The sequence below is a fragment of the Diabrotica undecimpunctata genome, chromosome 4 (genome assembly GCF_040954645.1).
Source record: "Diabrotica undecimpunctata isolate CICGRU chromosome 4, icDiaUnde3, whole genome shotgun sequence".
NCBI lineage: Eukaryota > Metazoa > Arthropoda > Insecta > Coleoptera > Chrysomelidae > Diabrotica > Diabrotica undecimpunctata.
In genome coordinates this window covers 160771214-160795895 of record NC_092806.1, presented here as the reverse complement: position 1 = coordinate 160795895, position 24682 = coordinate 160771214, and the positions used below count along the sequence as shown (strand labels likewise).

General features: G+C 34.2%; 1 protein-coding gene across 8 annotated transcripts in view; it reads left to right on the top strand.

Moving 5' to 3' along the window:
- Positions 1 to 24682, top strand: part of sick (sickie) — a 677587-nt gene that overhangs the window by 535708 nt on the left and 117197 nt on the right. For 6 of the 8 annotated variants that reach the window (XM_072530832.1, XM_072530829.1, XM_072530831.1 and 3 more), the window contains 6 exons: positions 6108 to 6349; positions 7596 to 7808; positions 8027 to 8140; positions 11323 to 11560; positions 11929 to 12072; positions 15820 to 15846. In XM_072530832.1, the coding sequence (XP_072386933.1) occupies positions 6108 to 6349; positions 7596 to 7808; positions 8027 to 8140; positions 11323 to 11560; positions 11929 to 12072; positions 15820 to 15846 (978 nt within the window). The remainder of the gene's footprint in view (positions 1 to 6107; positions 6350 to 7595; positions 7809 to 8026; positions 8141 to 11322; positions 11561 to 11928; positions 12073 to 15819; positions 15847 to 24682) is intronic. The other 2 variants (XM_072530834.1, XM_072530833.1) reach the window with 2 other exon arrangements.

Genomic DNA, 24682 nt, shown 5'->3' with positions numbered 1-24682 from the left:
ATGAAGGTTGTGAATTGTAGTATAAATGCAACTATATATACCTCTGTAATTCTAATTATTCCGTAAGTTAAATAATTCGTTTTATTTCTCACTTCGCTATTATAGAGAAGATATCAGCGTTTGACGTTATCAAAGGCCACCCTGTGCGCCTGGACTATGAATTTATTTAAAACTGCTATTATTAAACTCTTGTAAAAATTAAATAAACAAGCGTCAGCTGGCTAATATGTAAACAATTGATAAACCCTGACAATTCAATTGTTTCTAGACTATTGTTCGAAGCCTCAGTGCCTTATCTTTATGTGTTAAAACATAGTTCTGGTGTTTTTCTACAATTAGGAAACAAATTCGTAAGTTGTAGTTTAGATTGATCTCACGAAAACTTTTAACCGTTTTAGATTTTATTCGGTTTTGCTTGTAGAAACAAAAAATAACTGTTTAATAACTGAGTAATTCTTTCTTTGTTTTCCCCTGCAATTTGCTGAATTATTTTTAGCATCTTTTGACCGTAAAGTAGAAATTCTGTATACTCTGTTTAAAAATTATTGATCGAACCGTTTCTATGATGCAGCTGATAATCCACAACGTACCATAAAACAGTAACGAAGAGTTTCCAAATTATTCGAAATTTTCGTGTCTCAAATGTTGCATTTTGAGGCAATTTTAATGAACCAATAATGCAGATACCTAAATAATCTGTTCAGGTATAAATTAGAAAAGATTAAAACATTCAGTCGACATAAAATTTCTCGTTGTTATTTCAGTTAAGATTTACAGTTTTGTTTGTTTTGATCTTTAAATATAACCTGCAAAATTGTTAGTTTTGTAGTAATAGCGACAAAAAGCATTAATTAGTAGACTTGTGCAATAAAAATGGTACTTTAGTCCTGTCAAATTAAAGCTTCTTTCAACAAACCATTTGAAGACTATAGTGTTATATGGGCATGACGCTTTAGTACACTAACACGCACTAGTAAAAAGTTCATTCATTTTTTTTTAATAAGGTGCCAAACTTTGCCAAACAACAAGAGACAAATTGTGGAAAATTTTGAAGGAGAAAAAGGATTTATCTTAAAACTATTTCAAACTCTATGAAAGACTACCATGAAAAAATAGCTTCTGATGGATTAAATGATAAAATTTTCTACCGATCAATTTGGTCGTAATTATGAAAAGTGCCAACTGCGATTACCATCTTGCCAATGCGTTAACATTATTGGACTAATCTGGGCTCAAATTAAAAGATAATGTGACAAAAAACAGTGCCACACTTAAACTTGCTATTCGTGAACTACGAAATGACTCAATATAAAAATTTTTTCTCAATTTTCAAGACATGCCGTAGAAAACGAAAAATTTCGGTGTTAGTAATAATACTACAGTTTATTCAAAATAATTTCTTGTTCTAATGATTTTCCAACGCACGTGCCGACGCAAACGTTTTTACCTTAGTCAGCAATAGTTAATTCTAACCTACTTATTAAAGGATCATCCACTTACGTTATTTTTAAGACATTGTGCAATTTTTATTGGAATTTTTGTTGATATTTTGCATACCGATCTGAGAAATACAACACAGACTGTTATCATGAGATTACAAAGATTTTGTAATAAGGTAATTGTAGTTTTGTGCATGTATAACTTAAAATATTTTTTTGTGTAAGGTCAAGTCACTGCATTGTTATAAATTACACAGTGTACAGAAATTTAAATGTAAAATCATGTTTATGGTTTATAAACTGTTTTACATATTTGTTGCATTGGTAATTATTGTGAATACGAATGCCGTTTGTTATTCGTTCATATTTTTATTGGAAAAGCTAAACATTTATTAACACCAATCAATAAATATAAAATAAATACCAAATATAAGAAAAATGACATAAATTATCTTGTATTTGCAAAAATTCTTTTTATTTTATTTTAAATTATTATTTTATTGTGGGAGAATTATTTTTTTATTATTTCGAATTTACAATAGTATAGAGTTGTGAGTATTTACATTACAGATACTTAAGCAGTTAAAGAATAACAATATTATGTTATTTTTTAGTATAACAACCGTGTAGTCTTTAAAAAATCTATTAGACCCTTTAGTCGGCTTGAACAGTTCAAGTTCTTTTAAACTGTCGGTTATATTGTTGACAATGCGAGTGGCCTGGTGGTGTGGACATTCTGCGAGGATGTGCTTGACGGTAATAGGAACATCGTTTCAGTGAGAACATAACTGTTGGTCTGTAGAGGACATGAGATGACCGTGTGTCAAACGTGTGTGTCCTATCCTCAATCTTGGATAGTTTTTATCTTCTCTTTTCTGATCAGGAATTCTAGAGGTAAATAACTGTTAATATTAGGTTGTATTTCTCTGAGCTTTGTGTCTTTAGTGATCCAAAGTTCCTGCCACTTGCTTTGGAATCCTCCTCCTTTTGAATTTTGATTTTATGTCTTGCAGCTGTAAGTTGTAGATCGGTAAGTTAAATATATATTCTTCTTTTGCAGCACTATCAGCCATCTTATTTGAAAAGGTACCCATATTATTGGTATTGAAGTCCCTCGGGAAGTGTGGAGATGGATCGATTCTATAGTATTTTTTGCACTATGTGATGTCGATTGAAAATATTTTCTAACGAATGAATTGCGGATAAGGAATCGGTGTACAGAGCTACAATTTCTTCTTTACGTGCCATCCCCGCGACGAAGGTTGCCAATCATCACTGCTATTCTAACTTTTGACACTACAGCCCGAAAGAGCTTAGTTGAGCTGCATCCAAACGATGCTCTGAGGTTTCTCACCTAGGACATACTTCTTTTACCTATACTGCGCTTTCCTTGAATATTTCCCTGCAATATTAGTTTTAGGAATTCATATCTTGTCACCACGTGTTATATGACCCAGATATTGTAGTTTTCTTATTTTGATAGAATCCAGTATCTTCCTGCTGTTCTCTATTCTTCTTAGTACTTCTTCATTGGTTATTCTGTCTGTCCAGGAGATTCTCAGCATTCTTCGATATGTCCACATTTCAAATGCTTCCAATTTATTAAGACATTGTTTATTTAAAGTCCTTGTCTCCACACCGTACAAAAGAACAGAAAATACATAACACTTAAGTACTCGTTTTCTAAGATTTAGGCTGAGGTCTCTACAACATAATATTTGTTTCATATTATTGAATGCACTTCTAACCTTTTCTATTCTAACTCTAATTTCTTTGGTATAATCGTTTGTTTCATTAATGTTTGCCCCTAAATAGTCATAATTCTGTACTCGTTCTATCGTCATATTATTTACGTGTAGATTGATGTATCTAATATTTTTCTTCGATATAATAATGAATTTTGTTTTCTTTATGTTTAGTGACAGACCAAATTCTTCACTCGCTGTAACAACCTTATCTAAAATTCGTTGTAGATCTGTAATATTTTCTGCTAATAGTATTGTATCATCAGCATATCTAATTTCACGTATGGGTAGGCCATTTATTTTTATGCCTGCTACTTCATCTTCTAATGTTTTTTTTGAATATTTCCTGTGAGTATGCATTAAACAGTGATGGCGACAAGACACATCCCTGTCTAACACCTCTTTTGATTTTAATTTTATTAGTTTTTAAATTATTTATTTTTATGACAGCTTCTTGTTCATAATACAGATTATTTATTGTTCTTATATCCCGTGTGTCGATGTTCTTTGTTCTCCGTAGTTTTATTAACGGATTATGTTCCACTGTATCGCATGCCTTGTTATAATCTAGGAAGCAGACATAGATGTCTTGGTTTCTAACATCTAAACATCTCTGTATTACCACATTTACTGCATATAATGTTTCTCTGGTTCCTTGAGCATTTCTAAATCCGAACTGAGTGTGTCCAATGTCTTGTTCTAACTTTTTATATATTCTACGATGAATAATCTTTAGGAATACTTTTAGTATGTGGCACATTAGACTGATAGTAAGGTGATCGCAACATTGTCTGGCGTTTTTCTTTTTCAGTATAGTCACGAATGTTGATAGACGCCATTGTTTAGGTAATATAACTGTTCTGTATATGATATTAAATAATTCGACAATAACATGTATATTGCAGTCGCCGATAAGTTGCAATATTTCTGTCGGTATTTCGTCTGGTCCTACAGCTTTCCTAGTTTTTATTTCTTTAATTGTGTTTTTTACTTCACTTTCTGTTATTTATGGTCCAGTCTCTTCAACGAAATATTCGTTATCTATTTTGTCTTCTTTGTCGTTAAACAGCTGTTCTATATAGTTTGCTCATACCATCAATTTGTTTTTTGTATCCATTACTGTGTCTTCCTTTTCATCAACTAGTATATTTTGTTTGTATTCTGGTCTTCTAGTTAATTCTTTTATTTTCCTGTGTAAATTAAAGCTGTCATGTTTATTTTGTAGCATTTTCTATTTCATCACATTTTTTATAACCAATTTTCTTTTGCTATTCGAATTTGTCACCGTATATCGTTTTGTGTTTGCTGGTACAATGATTTAGTTTTGTATTTATATACTCTTCTTTTGTTCATCAACTTTAGTATTTCGTCCGTCCTTCAATATTTTTTCTTTTCTTTGGTTTTGTGCAGATACTTTTTTGAAGGTTCTATTAAGTTAGCCTTTATTTCTCCCAGTTTTTATTGATGTTTTCTTCATTGCATTCTCCTTCAATATGTACGGTGTTTAGACGTTCATTTATTTTTTCTTTGATATTTTCTCTGATTTCTGGATCTCTTAGTGCATTTATATCAGTTCTTTCTTCTTTTGCCGTCTTCTCTATTCTTTTCATTTTATTTTTCATATATGCTACTAAGAGGTTATGGTTAGATGCTATAGAGTGAGTCGACACTGAGGAGTAGGCAGATTGAGACCTCAATGCCGTTTGACGGTTCTTGTATTTATACAGAACATGATACGTCACGAGTGAGGGAAGTAGACAGATTGAGACTCCTTGACTCCTTGTATCCTTCTTGAAAATGGCTTCAAAATGGGTGCCGAAACGTCGAGCATTAAATTCTCACCGCGGTTCTTCCCGAGAACTTAGTAATTTTCATTTATCTGACCGCGGAAATTTATCCGAACAATTTATCGTCAAATCCGGTACCCTTGTACGAAAAGAAGATACTCCTTGTCTTCTCATATGATTTATGGGAATAAAGTGGGAAGTTTTCAAATTGTCACCCTGTGTTAGATTCTTTTAATGGAAGATTACCCTTAAGATTTTTTTATCCTGCACTAAAAATAGACTCATTTGACGTCATATTCGATCTCATATTCGGTGTAAACAGATATTTAAATGAAGTTTGAAAGACAAAACAAACAAGGCAGCCGGGATAATATGCTTCTAGATTTAATTATATCATTGGTAGACGTCATTCCGTTCATAGTTTCTGAGTAATTAACAAAACAAAGCAAGTTAATTTAAATTTTAAGCTAATCAAAAGTTTAATCTAATCTGTATGCAGTCAGATAATTGAATCTAGATCAGAAGGCGGGCGGATTTAGAGACCAATTTGAAACGTCGATGTTTTAGAGAATTTAATCATCCTTTTTTATCCAATCGCATTTCTAAAACCAAAGATACTGTTTCAACATAATTAAACTGTTATACGAAGTGTTTACAAATTGGTAATTGTCAAATTTCTCATTTTGTTGTGTTCAGAAAAAAGTGTATAGAGTGAACTAAAAATGTTTTCTGCAAAAATGTTCGGAGCTTCTGTAAATAGTCGCTCCGATGATTCCTTTTAGGACGAAATACGTATAAGTGAATATACAGAGGCACTGTACGTGAAATCAAATCTTAACTGTCTTTCCTTTTATTTCGATAGACTCTTTATGAGTACAAGAAATCAATTTGCCAATGATTTTTGCTTAGTTGAGAATATATGTTATGGAATGCAATTTTAGATTCCCCATTTTCTCTTTCTACATCTTTAGCAACGTCTGTTTTGCCTTGCAATTTTTAGAAGGCACAGATTAAAGCAAACATCTGGATTTTGGTTTCGTCGATAGAAATCTACGTATTTCTAGTTTCGTGATTTAAAAATGTTTTATTCATCATCTAAATATAAACGAATAACTTATCACAATGTTTATTTTCAGCACTCCCCGTCTTACCCCCGGCCTCACCGTGTTGACAGAACAGTCCAGTAGAAGGGGAGGCTCCAGCGAGTCTCCCCCACCCCCGCCGGCTCCCAGAGTTACCTCTAAGTCATCCCGAAATGGTATTCCCCTTCAGGACTCGAAACACGCCTACCAAGAAGGTAAACACGGACACTTAGAGTCGAAGCACGATTCGAAACACTCCCATCACCAGCAGTGGAAGCGGTATACGGATTCTCCAGGTTAGTATAGCAGAAAAAGTATTATATATAAGTAAGTAGGCAAGCTTATTTCTGTATCAATCAGAAAGAGAATTTAATATGGGAAGACGACAATCTTCCCATATTGGGGCATTGTTCTTGGGGAATTTGTGGTAAGAGAATTGTCTTTCAATAATGATGGTTAGAAGTTCCTAATTCTCCCATTTCTTTGAGTGTTTCAGCTGTTATTCCATCTTCTCCTTCTGCTTTTCTGAATTTTAGATTTTCAATTGCAGCCTCAATTTTTGATTTTAATATTTGAGGTTCTGTTTCATAACTTCTTTTCTCTGTATTATTGTCTGGATCGTTGTTAGAGAATATTATTTCGCAATCTTGTTTCCACACCTCTGCGTTACCTTATCTGAGTTTGTTATGGTATTTTCACTATTATCCTTGATGATCTGTGTCTACGGTTTGAATTCTCTCGCTAGATACTTTTGAGAAAAGTTCTGTAGATTCTTGGTAGTCAGCATGTTCCTCTAGTTGTACACAGTATTTAATATAATTATTTTTGTCCCTTCTGCGCAAGTCTTTTATAGTTGTATTTATGGTGCATATCTCTATTTCTTTTTGTTTTGAATTTGATGTGATGTTTCTAAGTTTTCGTCTTTCTTGTACAAGATTGATAGTCTTTTCAGTCATACAATGTTTTTTCTTAACTGTTTTGTATTTGGGATTAGTATTGTTGATGTTTTCAGTGATCCATTGCTTTGTGTATTACCACGTTTTGTCAGGGTCTCCAGTAGTCACTGCTAGGTCAGCTTCTGCTAATTCTTCTCTAAACCTAGCCAATGTTAAAGATGTCTTGGGCTACATATCAGCGTTCAGTTACCGCTGTCAGCACCGAGAGTGCAGCAAGTCCGTGACTGACGTAGAATGTGACATTTTATATAAAATGTCATGTAGAACGGGACATTTTAAGCAAAATACGACATAAAACACAGTGGCAGTTGATTTGTTTCCCTCTTCTTCCCATTCTTTACATTTTGTTGAGTACTTTCTAAATTTTGTGGTTGACTCCATATTAAAATGATGCGGCACACACGCGAAGTGCAAATCAAGTCATTTACATAGAGTACTGGATAAATAGTTACATACTACAACCTTGTTGTAATCCTTAGATTGTTTTAGATTGCTTTTGTGTTTTGATTACATTTTTTAATCGCGATATGGAGTAGTATAATGTTAGATCGTAGTCATAACATTAATCAAATTTAATTTTGTATAGGTGTTGGTTCACCCCCTCCTCCAGCGCCCGCTCCAGGCAGTCCCACTCAAGGCAGACGGGAGAGAAGAGCAAGTCCACATGGGAGCAGTAGCGGCAAAGACAAAAGCGGGAAGGGAGCTAGGGGAGTGCCGCAAAGTTTCGGGTACTTCAAGAGGAACGGTACTGGGATGAATGGTCAGGTGAATGGCAACAGCAACGGGCAAAGTGTTCAAGGTATCTATTTAATAATTTTTCATAATTTTCACTATATTTTTTTTTATATATGTACGCTACTGATCGTTCTCGATCACGTGATGGAAAACTTATGTCAGCGCAAACTACATATTCATACTCGCTTACTTCCTATTCACGTAAAACTTCTTAAAAGATATTTCGCAACTTTAAACGATCCGTTCGCATTTAAGCATTAAAAGTTTTCTTGTGTGTTCCAGTAATCCAAAATCAGTCTACGGGGAAAACGGCAGCTGTTTCCGCAGTTCCCAGGACTAAAGTTAAAGTTTCGGGAGGCACTCAAACTTGTTCGAGCGATCTTCAACAATCTCACAGTAAGTATGAACTGTATATGGTATATAATACAGTCGAACTTTTATTATATCAGTCCGTTTTTGCTACAACTATTTATTAAAGTCGAGTTTCGAATACGTGCAGCATTTTCTTGCGAAATGAAATCAATTAAACGATATTAAGTTGATGGTAGAAGGTATAAAAGACCAAACAGTGAGATAACCGATCAGTTTTGATTGAATTGAAAGCCATTGTGCAATTACATAAGGTAAAGTAAAGGTTACAGTCAGTGAACTAAATAAACGATGTGGGCATAACTTTAAAGAACTTAACAAAACATTCAACCAATCAACAAGAAGACGATAGGGAGAGATTGCTATGGATTACTAGCAGAGGATACTATGGTCGACAGAAGACAAGAAAGGGAAAGGTCAATTGAAAGATGGCAAAAAGAATTGAGCAACACGGAAGATGTGACACAGTGGACAAAGATGCTGATCCCGAACATAAGAGTTTGGCTGGACTGTGGTCACAGGTGACTCGATTATTTCTTAATGCAGGCAAGTGCTCACAGGACGCGGGTGTTTTATTTAGGGCCTATATCTCTAGGTTCAGAAAGGGTGACACGGATGAATGCCTATACTGCAAACACTGTAACACATACGATGTTAAAGTGCAACAGATGGATCTTCTACGCGCTACCTGGAACCGAGTTCCTCTCAAAAAGAGCCAGTTTTTGATACCAAAAAAGGGGGAAACAGGGAAAGGGACAGAGAGCCTCCTTTCTGGCAGTCTGTGGATAATAGAGGTAGTGTTCTGGAAGTTGATGCTCGGCCTTACAGCGCCCATTCCGCTATGGATCACTGGATGAGAGAGGAGGGTCTGGTTTAGCAAGTAGACGTTCGGCGTAGAATCAGTGACGAGACGGCAATTTAAAGTACCTCGGGAACTATCGCCGGGATTACCAAGAACGAATCCTGCACTAAGGTCAATCAGGCGACGTCCTGGACTGAGATGTCTTTTGAATATTCTAGACCATCCCTCTAAAGGTACACTAGGTCAGTAACAGAAGTGCGTAATTACAATTTGAATATTAAAAGAGGAATTAAGTGTCTTTTTTATTTCTTACATTTACTTGATAAAAAGGTTAGAGCATATCTGCCCACTTATAAAAAAGAAATCCTTAATTTGAAGCGAAGAGGTCTGTTTGTTTTTGATTCTTAATCTGAATGATTTTATAAAACGTAAAAAAATTATTCTTTCTCATCGCAAAGAGTTTCCTGTACTTTCATATATTTTTTGCTTGAGCTGCATATTAGAAAAATAGGGATTTTGCCCGCCCCTAGGATCCAATCAATTACCATCTACAGTCACTCCACTCAATGTTTTCTTACTTCTTCCTATTTTAAGCTTAGGACGTAAACGAAATGATATTTTAGTCTATTGTATAACTTTCACAATAAGTCACTTTTGGAGAATCGCTCAACTTTTGCTTGAATTCGTCTTATAATCGATCTACGTACAAAAACCAGCGTAGCTCGAGTTCGGAAAGTCATTTGTTGAGAAAGCTCGATATTTTTTACGTATCACTATATTCGCAGCCAGTATTTCAGGATCAACAAACTTTGATCCGCAGCCAATGATTGACTCAGTAGGTTGAAATATCAGTAAGGAGTTCAGATTTCTTTCCTAGATGGCGCTAGGAGTTTAAATCTAAACCATTATAAAGCTTTAAATTGGTTTGCTTGTAATGTTTGAAATAATAATCAATACAATAACGTACCTGAATTAATACACAAAATAGAAATCAGTTTTCAGGAAGTAGAGATACCACAAATTCACTCAAAAATAGAGTCACCAAGACCAGACGGACTAACCAACGAGCTTCTAAAACACGGAAAAGAAAGTATAAAGATGACAAAACAAAAACTAATATTGCACTGCAAGATACCAGGCGCATGGAGAAACAGCATAATGATACCAATGTTCAAGAAAGGAGACAAAGAAGACCACAACAATTATAGAGGTATAAATCTACAAAACACCGCAATAAAGCTTACCACAAAAGTCCTAACCAACAAAATCAATAAACTAACAACTTTATCAGATGAACAAGATTCTGCGTACAAGGAGTGGAACGAACACATTAGTAGAATAGCAGAAGATAGGATAGTACGAATAGCACGATATAAGTCACCAAATGGATGAAGAAGTATTGGCAGGCCAAGAAAAAGATGGTGCGATAATTTAAACAATTTGGGAGGCTAATATTGAAGAAGAAACAAACTTTAAAGCCTACATACGAGAAGGAAGAAGAAGAAGAGAATCAAGGAAGTAAAAGAAAGTAAAATCGTTCTTTTTCAGCGCCAAAACTGGAGAACCTTCGTAAAAATCAAGATTTTTCGTTTAATTTTACCTATATGCAGCTAATATATCACATGAGCTGAATGTTATAAATGCAGTAAAGCAAGACGAAGATTATGCCAATGAGAAAAGGCAGAAAGGAGTGAGATATAATATCATATGTTCTAAACATAATCAGTAAAGTGTAAAAATCATTCATTTTAGCGCCAAAACTGGTGAATCTACGCAAAAATCAAGAGTTTCGTTTAATTTCCCCCATTTATCACTTGAGCTGCATGTTAGATGTGTTATTTCTATTTGGTAAACGCGCAAAATTGCTTCATTACATCTTGCAATTACTGTTTTACATTTTTTTTAAATCTCAAGGGACAAAAGTGTTTAAAGCCCAAAACTAATACGATTCCCCAATGTTGTGTCTGCGAAGAAACTATACATTCATAGTTAGTTAAAAAAATATCTTTATCTTCCAGAAATAACTATTTGTAAGTCATTGTATAGAGGGCGGAATATTATGCGCTAGAAGACATTACTGCCTGTATTTCCTCTCTAAAAGTATTTATTCATGATCACTACGATACGTTTTTTATAGTTGGGTCGCATCCAGTAGTGATAGAAGTGGAAAACACACGTGGAGCTACATAGCGCCATCTATTGTCGCACTTAACAGATATGGTCACGGAATGAAAAGATATAATAAATATTATCAATATAATTAGTTTAATGCAATTCGAGATACATACCTATTCCCTAGCGATCTTGAGAAGTGTTTCCAATATTTAAATGTATTTACAGTATCTTAACCGACTTATAAACATCTTTTAAGTTTAGCAACAAAGTCAAAAGTTTGTTTTGTTTTTAGAAGCAAGTCCGCCCCAATTTAAAAGTTACTCCTTGACGGGTAACACTGCCAATCAGCTCAGTCAGTCAGTGCGCGAACGCCTGATGATGGGTTCACAAAGTCTTCCAAAAGGTGCCGTCACACATCAAGAATACGGATTAGTGATGAGACAAGCGAGGCCCAAAGTCAGCGACGGGTCTCTTTCAGATACTCAGGCCATCGAGAACACCAGTCCTTATGCTCCTTGGTTACGACACAGGTAAGAAGATATAAATTACTTTGGTTTATAGTTATTGGATTGATAAAACATTCTTTTTGAAAAGCTTTTTACTGTTAATGAGCTCGATAAGTCTTCTGGATATTTTTTCCAATGCACAAACTGTTGTGTATAGAAACTGTATTTTGTGTTGCATACCTTCTGAATACAGTGAGAGTTAGGTCAGTTTTACCATCTAGTGTTGGCAAGTGTTTGCCAATTGTAGTTTACTGTTCATTTGTAGCAGAAAGACAATTGTGTAAACAACGTATATTATAATTTATTATTACAGAATTGTTATTGGAATATTAAAAATTTTGACCTTTTTTGTTTTTTGAACGATTTTTTTTCATTTTTTTGTTTTGTTTTAGCAATACTTACTCAGTTGCTCCTAGATTATCCGAAACTGACAGTATGGAATCCCTGACGAGTTTACCAGGTCACAGAAGTAGCTTGACGCACGCGAGATTGTTGAGGGATTCCCCGTCAAGGTTAAGTCGAAGCAATAGTATAAGGTATTTTTACTAACCAGTTGTTCTCACAGATTTTTGTTTAATTTCACAGATACATGGTGTTTTCATTAATTTAATTTAGTAATAGAAGATGTAGATGTGTTTGTAAAGAAATTTTGACATTTTTGTCAAAAATTACAAAAAATAGCGCTATTGTTTATTAAAAGATTGGTTATGATTTGCAAATAAATCATCAGAGGTAAGAAATAGGCAAATAAATGTAAAACTGATCCTTATTATTGGAGATAGGTATGTAAAAAATACTATTTTACGTATTTTGGCAGGAGGAATATGACATATTCTGACTCCGGGATAAATAGAGTGAAAATCACAAAAGGCAGAAAGAATGCAATACCTAACCAACTCTATAAAAAAGACCGATAAGACTCCAACTCGCCCTATCCAGTGGACTTGAAAACCGTACTACTACTGTATAAAGTAGTAACACAATATGTGCCTTGTAGAGTTGAATATCTGCCTGTAATAGTGAGTTATTTTTGAGTAGGTTTAACTGGATGATTCTTATCACAATGCTGGTCTTTCTAGAGGTCTCTATCACATGCTTTCTTATGCTGGGACCTCTTTTAAGGTACTACAGGAAGGAATAAAAATAACCCCAAATAAATTGCTTTATTTTATATGTTTTCTCCAACGAATTAATACCATTTAAAACCATATTAGTACTGCATTGAGTTAGATTTGGGTTCATTTGCCTTGAAGTGTTAAATATCTGCCCGTGGTAGTCGAGTTACTATTGATTAGGTGTAACTGGATGATTCTCCTCGCAATGCTGACTTCCACCAAAGACTTTCTTGACCTGGGACCACTTGTCAAGGTGCTATAAGCACTATAAAAGGATCAATACTCGTACGTACTTCATAATGTTGTAATAAATATGTGTAACTAATTCTAAAGAAAAGCAGTTTTAGGGGGAACTTAAACCGATCTACATACACTGACCTTGTCCAGAATTATGTTCCTTAGAAATAAAAATTCTTGGATGTTCTTGCGCTGCCGGCTGAAGATAAATAACTGCGTACGTCTTACCTTTATTTACCTTGTTTTCCCACATGTGTTATTGCTCAGCTACTCCTACCAGTTTTGCATTCTGTGGGAGATTCTCCCGTGGTCTTTAATATTGGTTAAGTTCGTTAAGGCCCGTTTTCACACTACGTCTTATTGTACGTTTTGTGGGTCATATAAAACGTACGACAAAATGTACATTTTGTCCAGTGTATACACACTACGTTTTTCCTTCCGTTTTCTACCTCATTTCTAATTCAGAGTCTTGAGTTGTGTGAAGTTTGTTTAGTGTTTTTTTTTATTATGGAGGAAACACGGCTGCTTTCTTTTATTTTTTCAACTATAAAGATACTACGACTGAGGAAAAAGGGGATGAAGAGGGAAAAGACAAGATGGTCAAGAGAGTGGGCTTCTAAAAAGAAGCCAGTATTCCCACGTCTCGTTACTAAAAGAGGTGAACCAGATGACTGGCGCAATTATTTGCGAATGGACACCTCAGCCTATTGTCAATTGCTAGAGTTGGTAACACCATACATATTGAAATAAGACACCTCATGAGAAAAGCCATTACACCCCATGAAAGACTCACAGCAACTCTCAAATATCTTACAACAGGACGCAGCGTCAAGGACTTGGAGTTCACAATGATAATATCCAAACCAGCGTTAAGCCAAATAATTCCTGAAACCTGTAATGCAATCTACTTGGTTTTAAAACATAACTACTTAAAACTTTTATACAATTCAATAAATTCCCCGAGAAAATCGTGGGTGCATTGCCGCAAATCTGACATTATTAGGCTTTTTTTGGGAAAAATGAAACGAACTGCAGTGGAACTAGTCGTCGAATAAGTCAAGATCGGACGACTTGTCTGAACATGTATTTTCACGTAACGTTTTATCCTATCAGTTCTCGCAAAACTATGCTTCTCCCATCATTTCTACGATCTGACCTTGGATTTCATTTCGATTCGACAAGACGTACGTTTTGCTGTTTACATGCCACGTTTTATTGTATAGGATTTTGTCCTATCCAACAAAACGTACAATAAGACGTAGCGTGAAAACCGGCCTTTACATCGCCCGCCTAAATGCATAGTTTTTTGTAATCAGTTAAACTTTAATGGCGGTTTTTAATGTTTAAAAACTTGTGATGGTGGTAGGTATAATTTTTTGATTGTAACTCAGGTTTTGTTGGGTTATATGATATATCTATTGTTAATTTTTTTTTATTTTGCATTAATTGGATAAAACACCATGTATTTTCAATAGATTTGAACTTGGTGCTGTAAGTATGTTTAAAACAAACTGGAGTATTTTGAATAACCAATCATTTATTGTATTTCATAAAAAACAAAATACCAAAACAACAAAAGAATAGATAAATTTATAATAGAATACTACTATTCTACATAATAATAACGTTACTTAATATCATTTCATAATAATTGTTTCCTTTTGTCAATTTACATTGTCAAATGAATGACGTAAAAGTTAAATGTTTATTTACAAAATTTTATAGTCGTTTATAGAGTTGGAAATGGAAAGTTTTTAATGAAAATTAATGCGTACCCACTCCCATTCATGCTTATGCTCCTCTTTTCAATGAAATAAATTTCAGTATTTAAGCTATTACTACTGTAAGATAGGAATTTTTGCGTTGTTAATTTCGAACAATGAATCTGTCAAAAGTTGATCGAACGGACTATAACAGAACTTGTCTTCTGTATCACGTGAGTATGAATAAGCATAACTGGGTCTCTCTGTCCTGTTAAGCTTCTTCACTCAAATAACTCTTTGCCATGGCTTTTATGACTTACTAATTTCGTTTCATAGTCTCTTGTTTTTCATCCAGTTCTGTTTGTATATTTTTACAGTACCCCTCCTCCAATATATTAATTTTTATTTAAAATCGAAGCTTTCTTCACATATAGTTATTTCTATAAAGACGTTAACTATTTGGTATTTTATATTGTTGTTTTTGTTTCAAAATCCTCGAATGTAATTTTCTGTATCCTAGCCCCTAAATGTAGGCAACCTATTATACATTATACGGCTGTATCATAAAATTTAAATTTTTAGACTGTCCAAAAACCAAAAGAAATTTTTAAAAGCTTAATTTATGTTTAGCAAAATGTAGTTAAAATCACATCAAATTCTTCTTTTTAATCTAGACACTTACTTCTAGACAGTCACTGGATTCCTCGGTAGTTTTTAGCAATATGTTATTAAAACTAGGACCCCTATATGTCATAAAAAAGTATTTTTGGTAATGTGTTTTATTGAACTCCAGTTCAAATCTTTAACATACCTATGTTTCATATTTTTCAGTTCTAATAGAAACGATTTTACAATTACAGAAACTGAAAATTGAAGTGAAAATACAACAAAATTGGCGGCATAATCTCATTAAAAATATTAATTAAATTTTCGCTTCCTATATTTCAGCATATTTATCATGTGTAAAACTAGTTGTACAAGTAACAGTATATTTTAAAACAAAACATAGTAGTTGTTCTACATGAAGACCTCCAAATGTAGGCAACCGACTATACATCATGCATCTTGTGTACCTAATGTATGCAACCAGTTATACAGCATGCACCTAATTTAATAATACGAATGTTTAATAGGACTTACGGCATCAAGTTGAATATAATAATATGTATTGCACTTTTTTGACTGTCTTAACTAGATAATTATAACATCGAATGTTTCTTACATACAGCTACCTCAGAGAAAGGACTTTTCCAAGGTATTAAAGCGGATAAAGGCCTTTTTGCGAATAAACTTTTTTCTTCCACTGTTTGAGCTAAATGTTTTCATAAATATCCTTACATCAGTAACTATGACGGTGATAGTATTCACAGTTTGAAAGATTTAATACAATAATTATAAAAAAACTATCGTGTTTATAAATTTTTAGTGTGTATTGAATATTAATTAGAGGTACTTATTATTTTATGAGCAGATTTCTTAAGATCAAAATGGCTTTTAAAGTCGGAAATTTAATGCTTTTAAGCCATTGACTCTCTTTCTCAACGTTTCCATACATTTTGCCCTTTTATGTCGCTTTTCCTAAGCGTTTGGATCGTTTTGATCATTGTTGCTTCTGTTCGTAATTTTTTACTGCTTTTGACACTGTTTAATGGCTTTTATACGGTCTTTACACATTTTCTTCTATTACAACGATTTTTCTGTTGAGAAAGTATGACTTTGACTTCATTGATAAAAATACAGTATGCTGAAGTATTTGACAAGAGTTATAGCTTGCGCTGTCAATGGCACATGTTACAAACCAAAAAAAGTGCCGAAAAAGAGTGAATAGCGTAAAAAAACGTGACGAAAAATTATCAAAATTGATAAAAGAAATAACTAAAAGCGTCAAAGTGTTAATAAAGTGAAGAAAAGCTTCAAAATTGTGAATTTATGAGGCTTTTAACCCTTTTGAGACTGTTTATTATTCCCTTTTATGTTTTGATGCTTTTTTATCGCTATTTACTATTCTGTGTCGCTTTTTCGTTGCTCTTGGTGCTTTTGACCCTCTTTTTTAATGTCCTCATTCTTTTGGCCATTTTACAGCGCTTTTCTGGTGCTTTTGCTCTTTTTATCACATTTTTACTATATTATATCATTTTTTTGTTGCTTTTACGCTTTTTCATTACTTTTAAACACTGTGACCCTTATTGTGATTAGTGGTTAGCTTAGCCGGGCGTAGGTCCTATGCTGTGCCAAAATAAATTACCTTTACAGGGGTCTAAGCGAGATAAATCAATAAAATTCAAAAATAAATTCACATATTTGTTTATTAACACTGTTAAAAGAAATCAGATATGTATTTATTGTTATTTAACAGAAAAATTAAAGTTATTAATTCATGCAAGTTAATAAACAAAGGAACTATTTGTTCAGTAGTACTTTCCGCTGATATTCAACTTTGAGAGGGCTGCTTATCTGGGATTTTGGAGGGACTTCGGCTTCATGTAGCCTCTGTTTTATGGAGGTGTGCCCAGATGCAGCCCCTTATCGTAACATTGTCGGCACCGGTGCGGAACGGAGCAGCTGGATTTTTGTCTTGTTATAGTTGTCATGAGGTTCTTCCCAGCAATTAATAAAAAAAAATTAAGTGCTTATTACTCTGGGCGTACGAGCACATGAGATCCACGTTTGCCAAGGAGACCTAGTTCACGTTACAAGTAGACCGTCTTATCAAACTCAAACGGTTGCAACTAATACCACTGAACAGAATTTCCTTGCCCAAAGAAGACACAAAAAGGTAAAAATTGCAGTTGAAACTTGAATAGGAATTACTGATAGAAAGAAGCCTTAAAAAAATAAAGATAATAAAAAATATCAATTGTTTTTAGTGCTCACTCACTAAAGACATTAACCGAAAAGCCAAAGGTGAACTAAAATTAGAAAAATTCTCGCCCCAATAAATTGGGAAAATCTTCTTGTTGTTCTATATTTTCATTGATTTTAAACTTTTGAAATTTTATTTGGAACACAACTAATTTCACGAAGGCAATCATTTTTAAGCGGTATGGTAGAGAAACTCGAACTCGAAGAATAGGTCTGATACTCGCTAATGGCAATAAATAGTTCGAGGTTTTAGAAAATTACTATTTGAAGTACGTTTAAGAAATAGGACAGCAGCTAGAACAATTGAAATGATGAACTTAATATGTGAATAGCGAATGGGAGCTTAATTTGAAAGGAAAGACTACAGCATGAAATGTAAACTAAAATGAAAGGGCTTGGAACGAAAATTAACTCAAATGTCAAAGAAACAAAATGAAGAGAAAAGCTTTATATAAGAAGTGAAATACAAAGAAAAGCAATAGGAGAAATTATAAAAAGAAGATAGAACGTTGTAACGTCGCAACGCTCTTGTCACATTTTCGTCGGTTTGTACTCTATCGCAACGTTTTTTGTGTAGACGATGACTTTCATTGACGATTAGGGATCAATAATCAAGTGTGCTGAAGTACTTAACATTAACCATAAATTGCGCTGTCAATGTCACATGTCACAAACTAAAAAACGTGCCGAAAATGAGTAAAAAGTGTAAAAAACGTGACGAAAAGTTATCAAAATTGGTAAAACAAGGAAATTTAGAGCCTCAAATGTATTGAAGAATTGAAGAAAAGTTTAAAAAAAATCGGTTTCTTGTGCTTTTAAAGCTTTTGACTATTTTCTACCTTTTGCATGCTGTTCACACTCTTTAATCACTTTTTACTATTCGGTACCGCAGTTTCGTTCATTTTGATGGCATTACAGGAGGTTTTGTCAAGATTATAAGGATTTTTTTCTATTGACAACGTGTGACCTTCAGTTTAACCTGGACCATTGACGATTGGGAGTAAAATACCAAGTGTTCTGAGGCATTTAATAGAAACCATAACTTAAGCTGTTTATGTCACATGTCAAAAACAAAAAAAGGGCCGACAATTAGTGAACAACGTAAAAAACGTAACGAAAAGTTATCAAAATTGGTAAAAAAGCAACTAAAAGCATCAAAACGTTGAACAAATGAAGAAAATGCTAAACAGTGAAGTTCTTGAAGTTCTTAATTAATGTTTTTTCTTCTTTTCCATGCTTTTGGCGCTTCTTTATCACTTTTTAGTATTCTGTGCCACTTTCTCGTTGTTTTGGGTCCTTTTTCCAGCCTTTAAGACGCTCTTCTTTGTTCAATACTTTTTTGATTCAACTCTTTCGCTCCTATTCAGTTTACTTAACTTTTTCTAACTTAAATTTTTGTAACTTTCTCACATTCTTATTTACTTAACTTTACCTTATGACCCATTTAAAATGAATTTTTTGACGTATGAATTCCTTGACGTGCCAGCAATATTTAAAATGCAATAAAAATGGATTGTGAGTGTTGAAACTGGACTAAAAGCATCAGGATGGTCGAAAAAGTATCGAAAAGGCATGCATAATGTGATGTTTTTGACAATTTTAACAATATTCGCGATTTTTCATCGCCAAAAGATGTTCAAAGTAGCAACGGCATCGAATATGCTACTAAATTGCATAAACAAACTTAAAAAAGTGACTAAAAGCGTCCAAAAAACTTGATAAATTATACGCGTATGACACATTTAACGATTTTTTAATGTTTAGGTATAGCACATTGTCAAAACCCGCGCAACTGGTGTCATCAAAGCCACGTGTTGCAAACAGAAAACGTATCGAAAAACATGGTAACATTGGCAAAAAGTAACAAGAAAGCTCGAAAGCTCTTAGTAATAAGAAAAATCGTTAGCTTTGGAAAAGCTTAGTACCAAAGCACAGAATAAATAACAATGGGAATGCCCACTCTCAGATGCCGCCTTTGAAGTTTGTCAGCACGCGAACGCCATGTTTTAGACAGAAACATAGACTCGAATTGAGAAATTTGTGACAAGCTACGATAGAAGTGTAATTTGAATTTTTAGAGATTAATAATTTAGTACATTTGAAATAATTTAATCTATTCTTCAACTAAAAGTACGAATAAAATGGTGCATATTATGTCTATAGTTGCCGTAAATAAATTAAACCGGGTTAATTTGTCTGGTTCCGTTTAAAACATGGCTGATTCCGTCTGCGCGAACGAGATGCGCGTACTTATTTTTTCAAGCAGAGTGGGCATTCTGATTGTTTATTATTCTGTGACCAAAGTATCGAAAAAGCATCAAGAATAAGAAAGCTTTTAAAGCTTTCTTGTTCCAAATGTTGTTCCATTTGTTCCAAAACAACAAATGTTGTTTTTATCTCCCTTTCGACGTTTCTTCGTTCTTGTTCGGTGCTTTTTTACAATAATTTTTCGTTATATCTGCCAAAAAGCGCAATAGTTATCTTCAAAAAGCAGTGAGTAAGTTAAGTTTGCAGTGTTGCCAAACATATCAAACAAGAGATATATTTATACTTGTTTGAGATTTTTTCTGCGGTTGTTGTTCCAGTATATAGGCATGGAACACCAAGAAATAACTAATTTCTTGGTGGCCAAGCCTGTATAATTGAACAGCAATTGCAGAAATCCCTCAAATAAGTATTTACTGCTTGTAAAGAACACTTTTAACATCCTTAGTTGTTTGCCTTTGTTAGATTGTCGTAAAAATGAAGAAAGCCAATTATTATTGGATATATAATACCTATTTTTTTTTGTTTGGCCAAAAATACTTACCAGAAAACATTAGGACACTTAATTCAAACTAACTATCTAAATATCTAATTTAAACGAGAGTTAGTCTGCCCTATTGTTCGTAATATTTATTTAAAAGGTTATTTACGTTACTTATGACGTACAACGATATTTATTTTGCACTACTCTACAATTTTATTTAAACACTCCTTGTAGTACTTTTAATAATCACGCAATATTAATGCTACTGTGAATGCTCTAAGAGTATTATCGAACGATTGTAAACATTTAGCTCAAAGAGTTGTCGTATTGTATCGAAATTAAACACCTTCTTGAGCGCTTGGCATTTGTTTGTTTTGTCCGCTTTGATTGTTTCTCACAGCCTACACGACAAAGAATTAAATTATGTAATTTCCGATACGATATTTAAAGCGTTCACGCTCAATTCACACCACCACGAAAGCTGTTTGTTTACATTATTATTGTTTTTTTAGTCAGACGTGTTTTCGCTTTTTGGTTTTGATTGTACTATTGTTTGGTTTTTAGTTTTAATTTTAATTTGGTTTTTGATGGTTTTTTTAACAAAAATAAATTGAGTTTTTGGCCATGAGAAATTTGATATAATTGCCATCAATTATATCGTTAGCAGAGTATTGACTCTTGGGAATAAAATTATGTTATAACTTAAAATGATAACCAGTAACGTATATTTAACCTTTATTAAAGCCGACTGGAAGTCTGATCGCTGATTGATTGGACAGTTAAAAATCACTCATTTGTATTTCTTCTATTGGTGATATTTTTCCCCGAATAACGATGGCAAAATTTAGTAAGTTGCAACTAACTATTTCTCGGTTTATTTGTAGTGATTCCACTGAGGAAGACTTCATTGCTAAACCACACATAAATTTTACCACACGTATCAACATCAGGAAAAACTGGTAGAAGAACTAAAACACGACAATGACAATCAATGACAATCTGGACAGATGGGAAAGTAGATCTAGATCAAAAGAAGAGAAGATACACAGTGTGTGGTGTCTCCATTCTTATTCAACATTGACACCCTTTCTGTCGTTCTATATATCCGTAGAACAGTTCTGTATTAACCATTGGAACGCGTTGTTTCGGAGAAGAGTATTTCTCCGAAGCATTGAAGAGCTTAGACTCACAGTCCAAGCTGTACCGCTAGAGTGCACTGTAAATCCACCACTTCTTCTTTTGGTGACTTTCTCCTTTTAATTGTATACATCACTTCTCTTTCTTTCCCCATTTTTCGTTGTAAAGTCTCGTTGGTTATCTTGTCCGTCCATGATATCCTCAGGATTCTTTTGTATAGAGACATCTCGAAGGCTTCAAGTTTTTTCTCGATCGCTTCAGTTAGTGTCCAGGATTCAACTCCGTAGTATAATATCGAGAAGTTTTAACATCGTAGGAGCTTTACTTTTATCTCCAGATTAAGGTTGTGGCTTGTAACAAGTTTGGTCATGTTGTTGAATGCACTCCTAGCCTTCTCTATTCTACATTTTACTTCTTGTAAGTGATCCCATTGTTCGTTTACTATTGTTCCAAGATAAGTAAACTGTTTTACTCGGTCCACTGGTATATTCTTGATAAGCAGTCTGGACGTCTCTAATTTTATTTTGGCTGATAACCATAAATTTAGTTTTTGATATGTTTACTTGTAGTCCAAATCTTTCACTTACTTCATTTACTTTGTTTATTAGTTGCTGTAAACTGTTTAAACTGTCTGCAAAAATAACGGTGTCATCTGCATAGTGGATGTTGTTTAGTCATTCTCCATTTAAAAGGATTCCATGTTCACAATTTTCCAAGGCTTCGCTAAATATTTCCTCTGAATATAGGTTGAATAATATAGGTTAAAGTATACATATACGTCTCTAATCGGACCTTTTGGGTTAGGAAAAAGAAACGAAAGAGGTGACAGACTAGAAATATTCGCAGAAGATAACAAGCTAGTGGTTCTAAACACATTTTATAAACTACCACCGAGGAGATTGTATACATGAAAGGCACCAGCAGATAAACCCCATAACATAATTAGAAACCAGATAGATTATATATTGGTAAATAGAAGATTCAGAAACAGTTTTAAATCTGTCAAAACATATCCAGGAGCGGACATTGAATCTGACCACATACCTTTTGTGGGAGTCATGGATGTGAAACTGAAGACAATAAAGAAAAAGTCTAGACCTAACTACGACATGACAGCCCTGCAACATCCGAAAGTTAAAAAGCAAGTGGGGGAATATATTAACAACCAAGTTAAACAACTAAAAGAAGAAAATATCATCCAACGAAAAATAAATCAATTCGAAGAAATAATTAAGAAAACTAAACAAGATCTGTTAAAACCAAACAAAGAAACAAAGAGGAAATCTTGGATGACTCCAGAAATCCTTCACTTAATGGAACGCAGAAGGTTAATTAAAGGAAATAAAGATGAATATAAAAAAATGCAGGCTTACATCAGAAGAAAAATAAGAGAAGCTAAAGAAAAAGAAGCTGTAGAGAAATGTAAAGAAATAGAAAGACTACAAGCCAAGCATGACAATTTTAATGTACACAAAAAGGTAAAAGAAATAACGGGTACTTTTAAAAAGCGAACACAAATGAAACTCATAGACACCAATGGAAAATTAATCATTGACACCCAAGAGATGAAAGACAAATGGAGAATATATTTGGAGACACTTTTTCAAGATCAAAGAACGGATTATAGGCATCCATTTTCAGAGAGGATGACGGGCCCGGACATACTTAAATCCAAAGTAGAAGAAGCAATAAAACGGATGAAAAGCAGGAAAGCTGTAGGGCCTGATAATATCGAAGCTGACTTTTTAAAATTCTTGGACGAAGAAGGAATAAATTGGATCACGGCTGTCTTCAATAAAATATACAATACAGGAATCATCCCTGATAAATGGCTAGAATCAGAATTCATAGCGATACCTAAAAAACAGGGGGCTAAAAAGTGCGAAGAATATCGAAGAATCAGCCTAATGAGCCACATGTTGAAACTGTTTCTTAGAGTCATCCATGGAAGAATTTATAAGAAGTGCGAGGAACAAATATCGGACAAACAGTTCGGCTTCATTAACGCAGTGGGTACCAGAGAGGCACTTTTCGGAGTACAGGTACTGATTCAAAGATGCAGGGACGTTAACTGCGACGTATATGCGTGCTTGATCGACTATGAAAAAGCATTTGACAGAGTTTAACATCAAAAGATGATAAACATTTTAAAAGAAGCAGACCTGGATGACAAAGACCTCAGAATAATTTCAGAACTATACTGGAATCACACCGCATACATGAAAATTAACGGAGAAGAAACAGATCACATAAAAATACTACGTGGAGTTAGACAGGGATGTATCCTATCGCCGTTGATATTTAATATGTACTCAGAGAAAATTTTTAACGAGACTCTTTACGGAATAGACGAAGGCATCCTTCTAAATGGTGAAAGAGTAAACAATGTTAGATATGCCGACGACACCATGGTGATAGCAGATAGTTTAGAGGGACTTCAGAGGCTAATGGACAGAATAAACGAGTACAGTCAACAGTACGGACTAAACATTAATACCTACAAAACGAAACAAGTGATTATCAGCAACTTATCTATACATTAATGGGACGCAGATAGAGCGAGTAAAACAGTATTGCTACCTGGGAACTATTATAAACGAACAGTGGAGCAATGTACAGGAAATAAAGTGCCGCATAGGAAAGGTAAGAACGGTCTTTAACAAAATGAGCGCCATCTTCAAAAGTCACAACATATCCCTAGATACAAAAATGAGACATTTGAGATGCTATGTTTTCTCTGTGTTGTTGTACGGGACGGAGGCATGGACGCTTACAGACACCACTATTAAAAAACTTGAAGCATTTGAGATGTGGCTTTATAAAAGAATGCTGAGAATATCATGGACAGCAAGGATCACGAACAAGGAAGTTCTAGAAAAAATGAAGAAGGAACCAGAGATAGTGTTTACGATCAAACGCATAAAGTTGCAATATCTGGGACACGTTATGAGAAATCAGCACCGTTACTCCCTGCTGCAGTCTATATTGCAAGGTAAAGTCAAAGGTAAGCGAGGACCCGGTAGAAGGAGAAAATCATGGCTGCGGAATTTAAGAACATGGTTTAAGAAAACCTCAACGGAGCTGTTTCGAGCCGCAGCGAGCAAGGTCATGATTGCCAATATGATTTCCAACATCCGAAACGGATAGGAACCAGAAGAAGAAGAAGAAGAAAGTATACATCCTTGTCTAACGCCTCGCAGAATTTGGATCGCTTCCGTCGGTTCATCTCCAAGATTTGTTGTTATTGTGGTTGCTTGGTTTCAGTATAAATTTTGTATTATACGCCGGTCTTTATCATCTATTTGGGTTTTTGTTAGCCCAAATCCAAACATCCATCATTTTC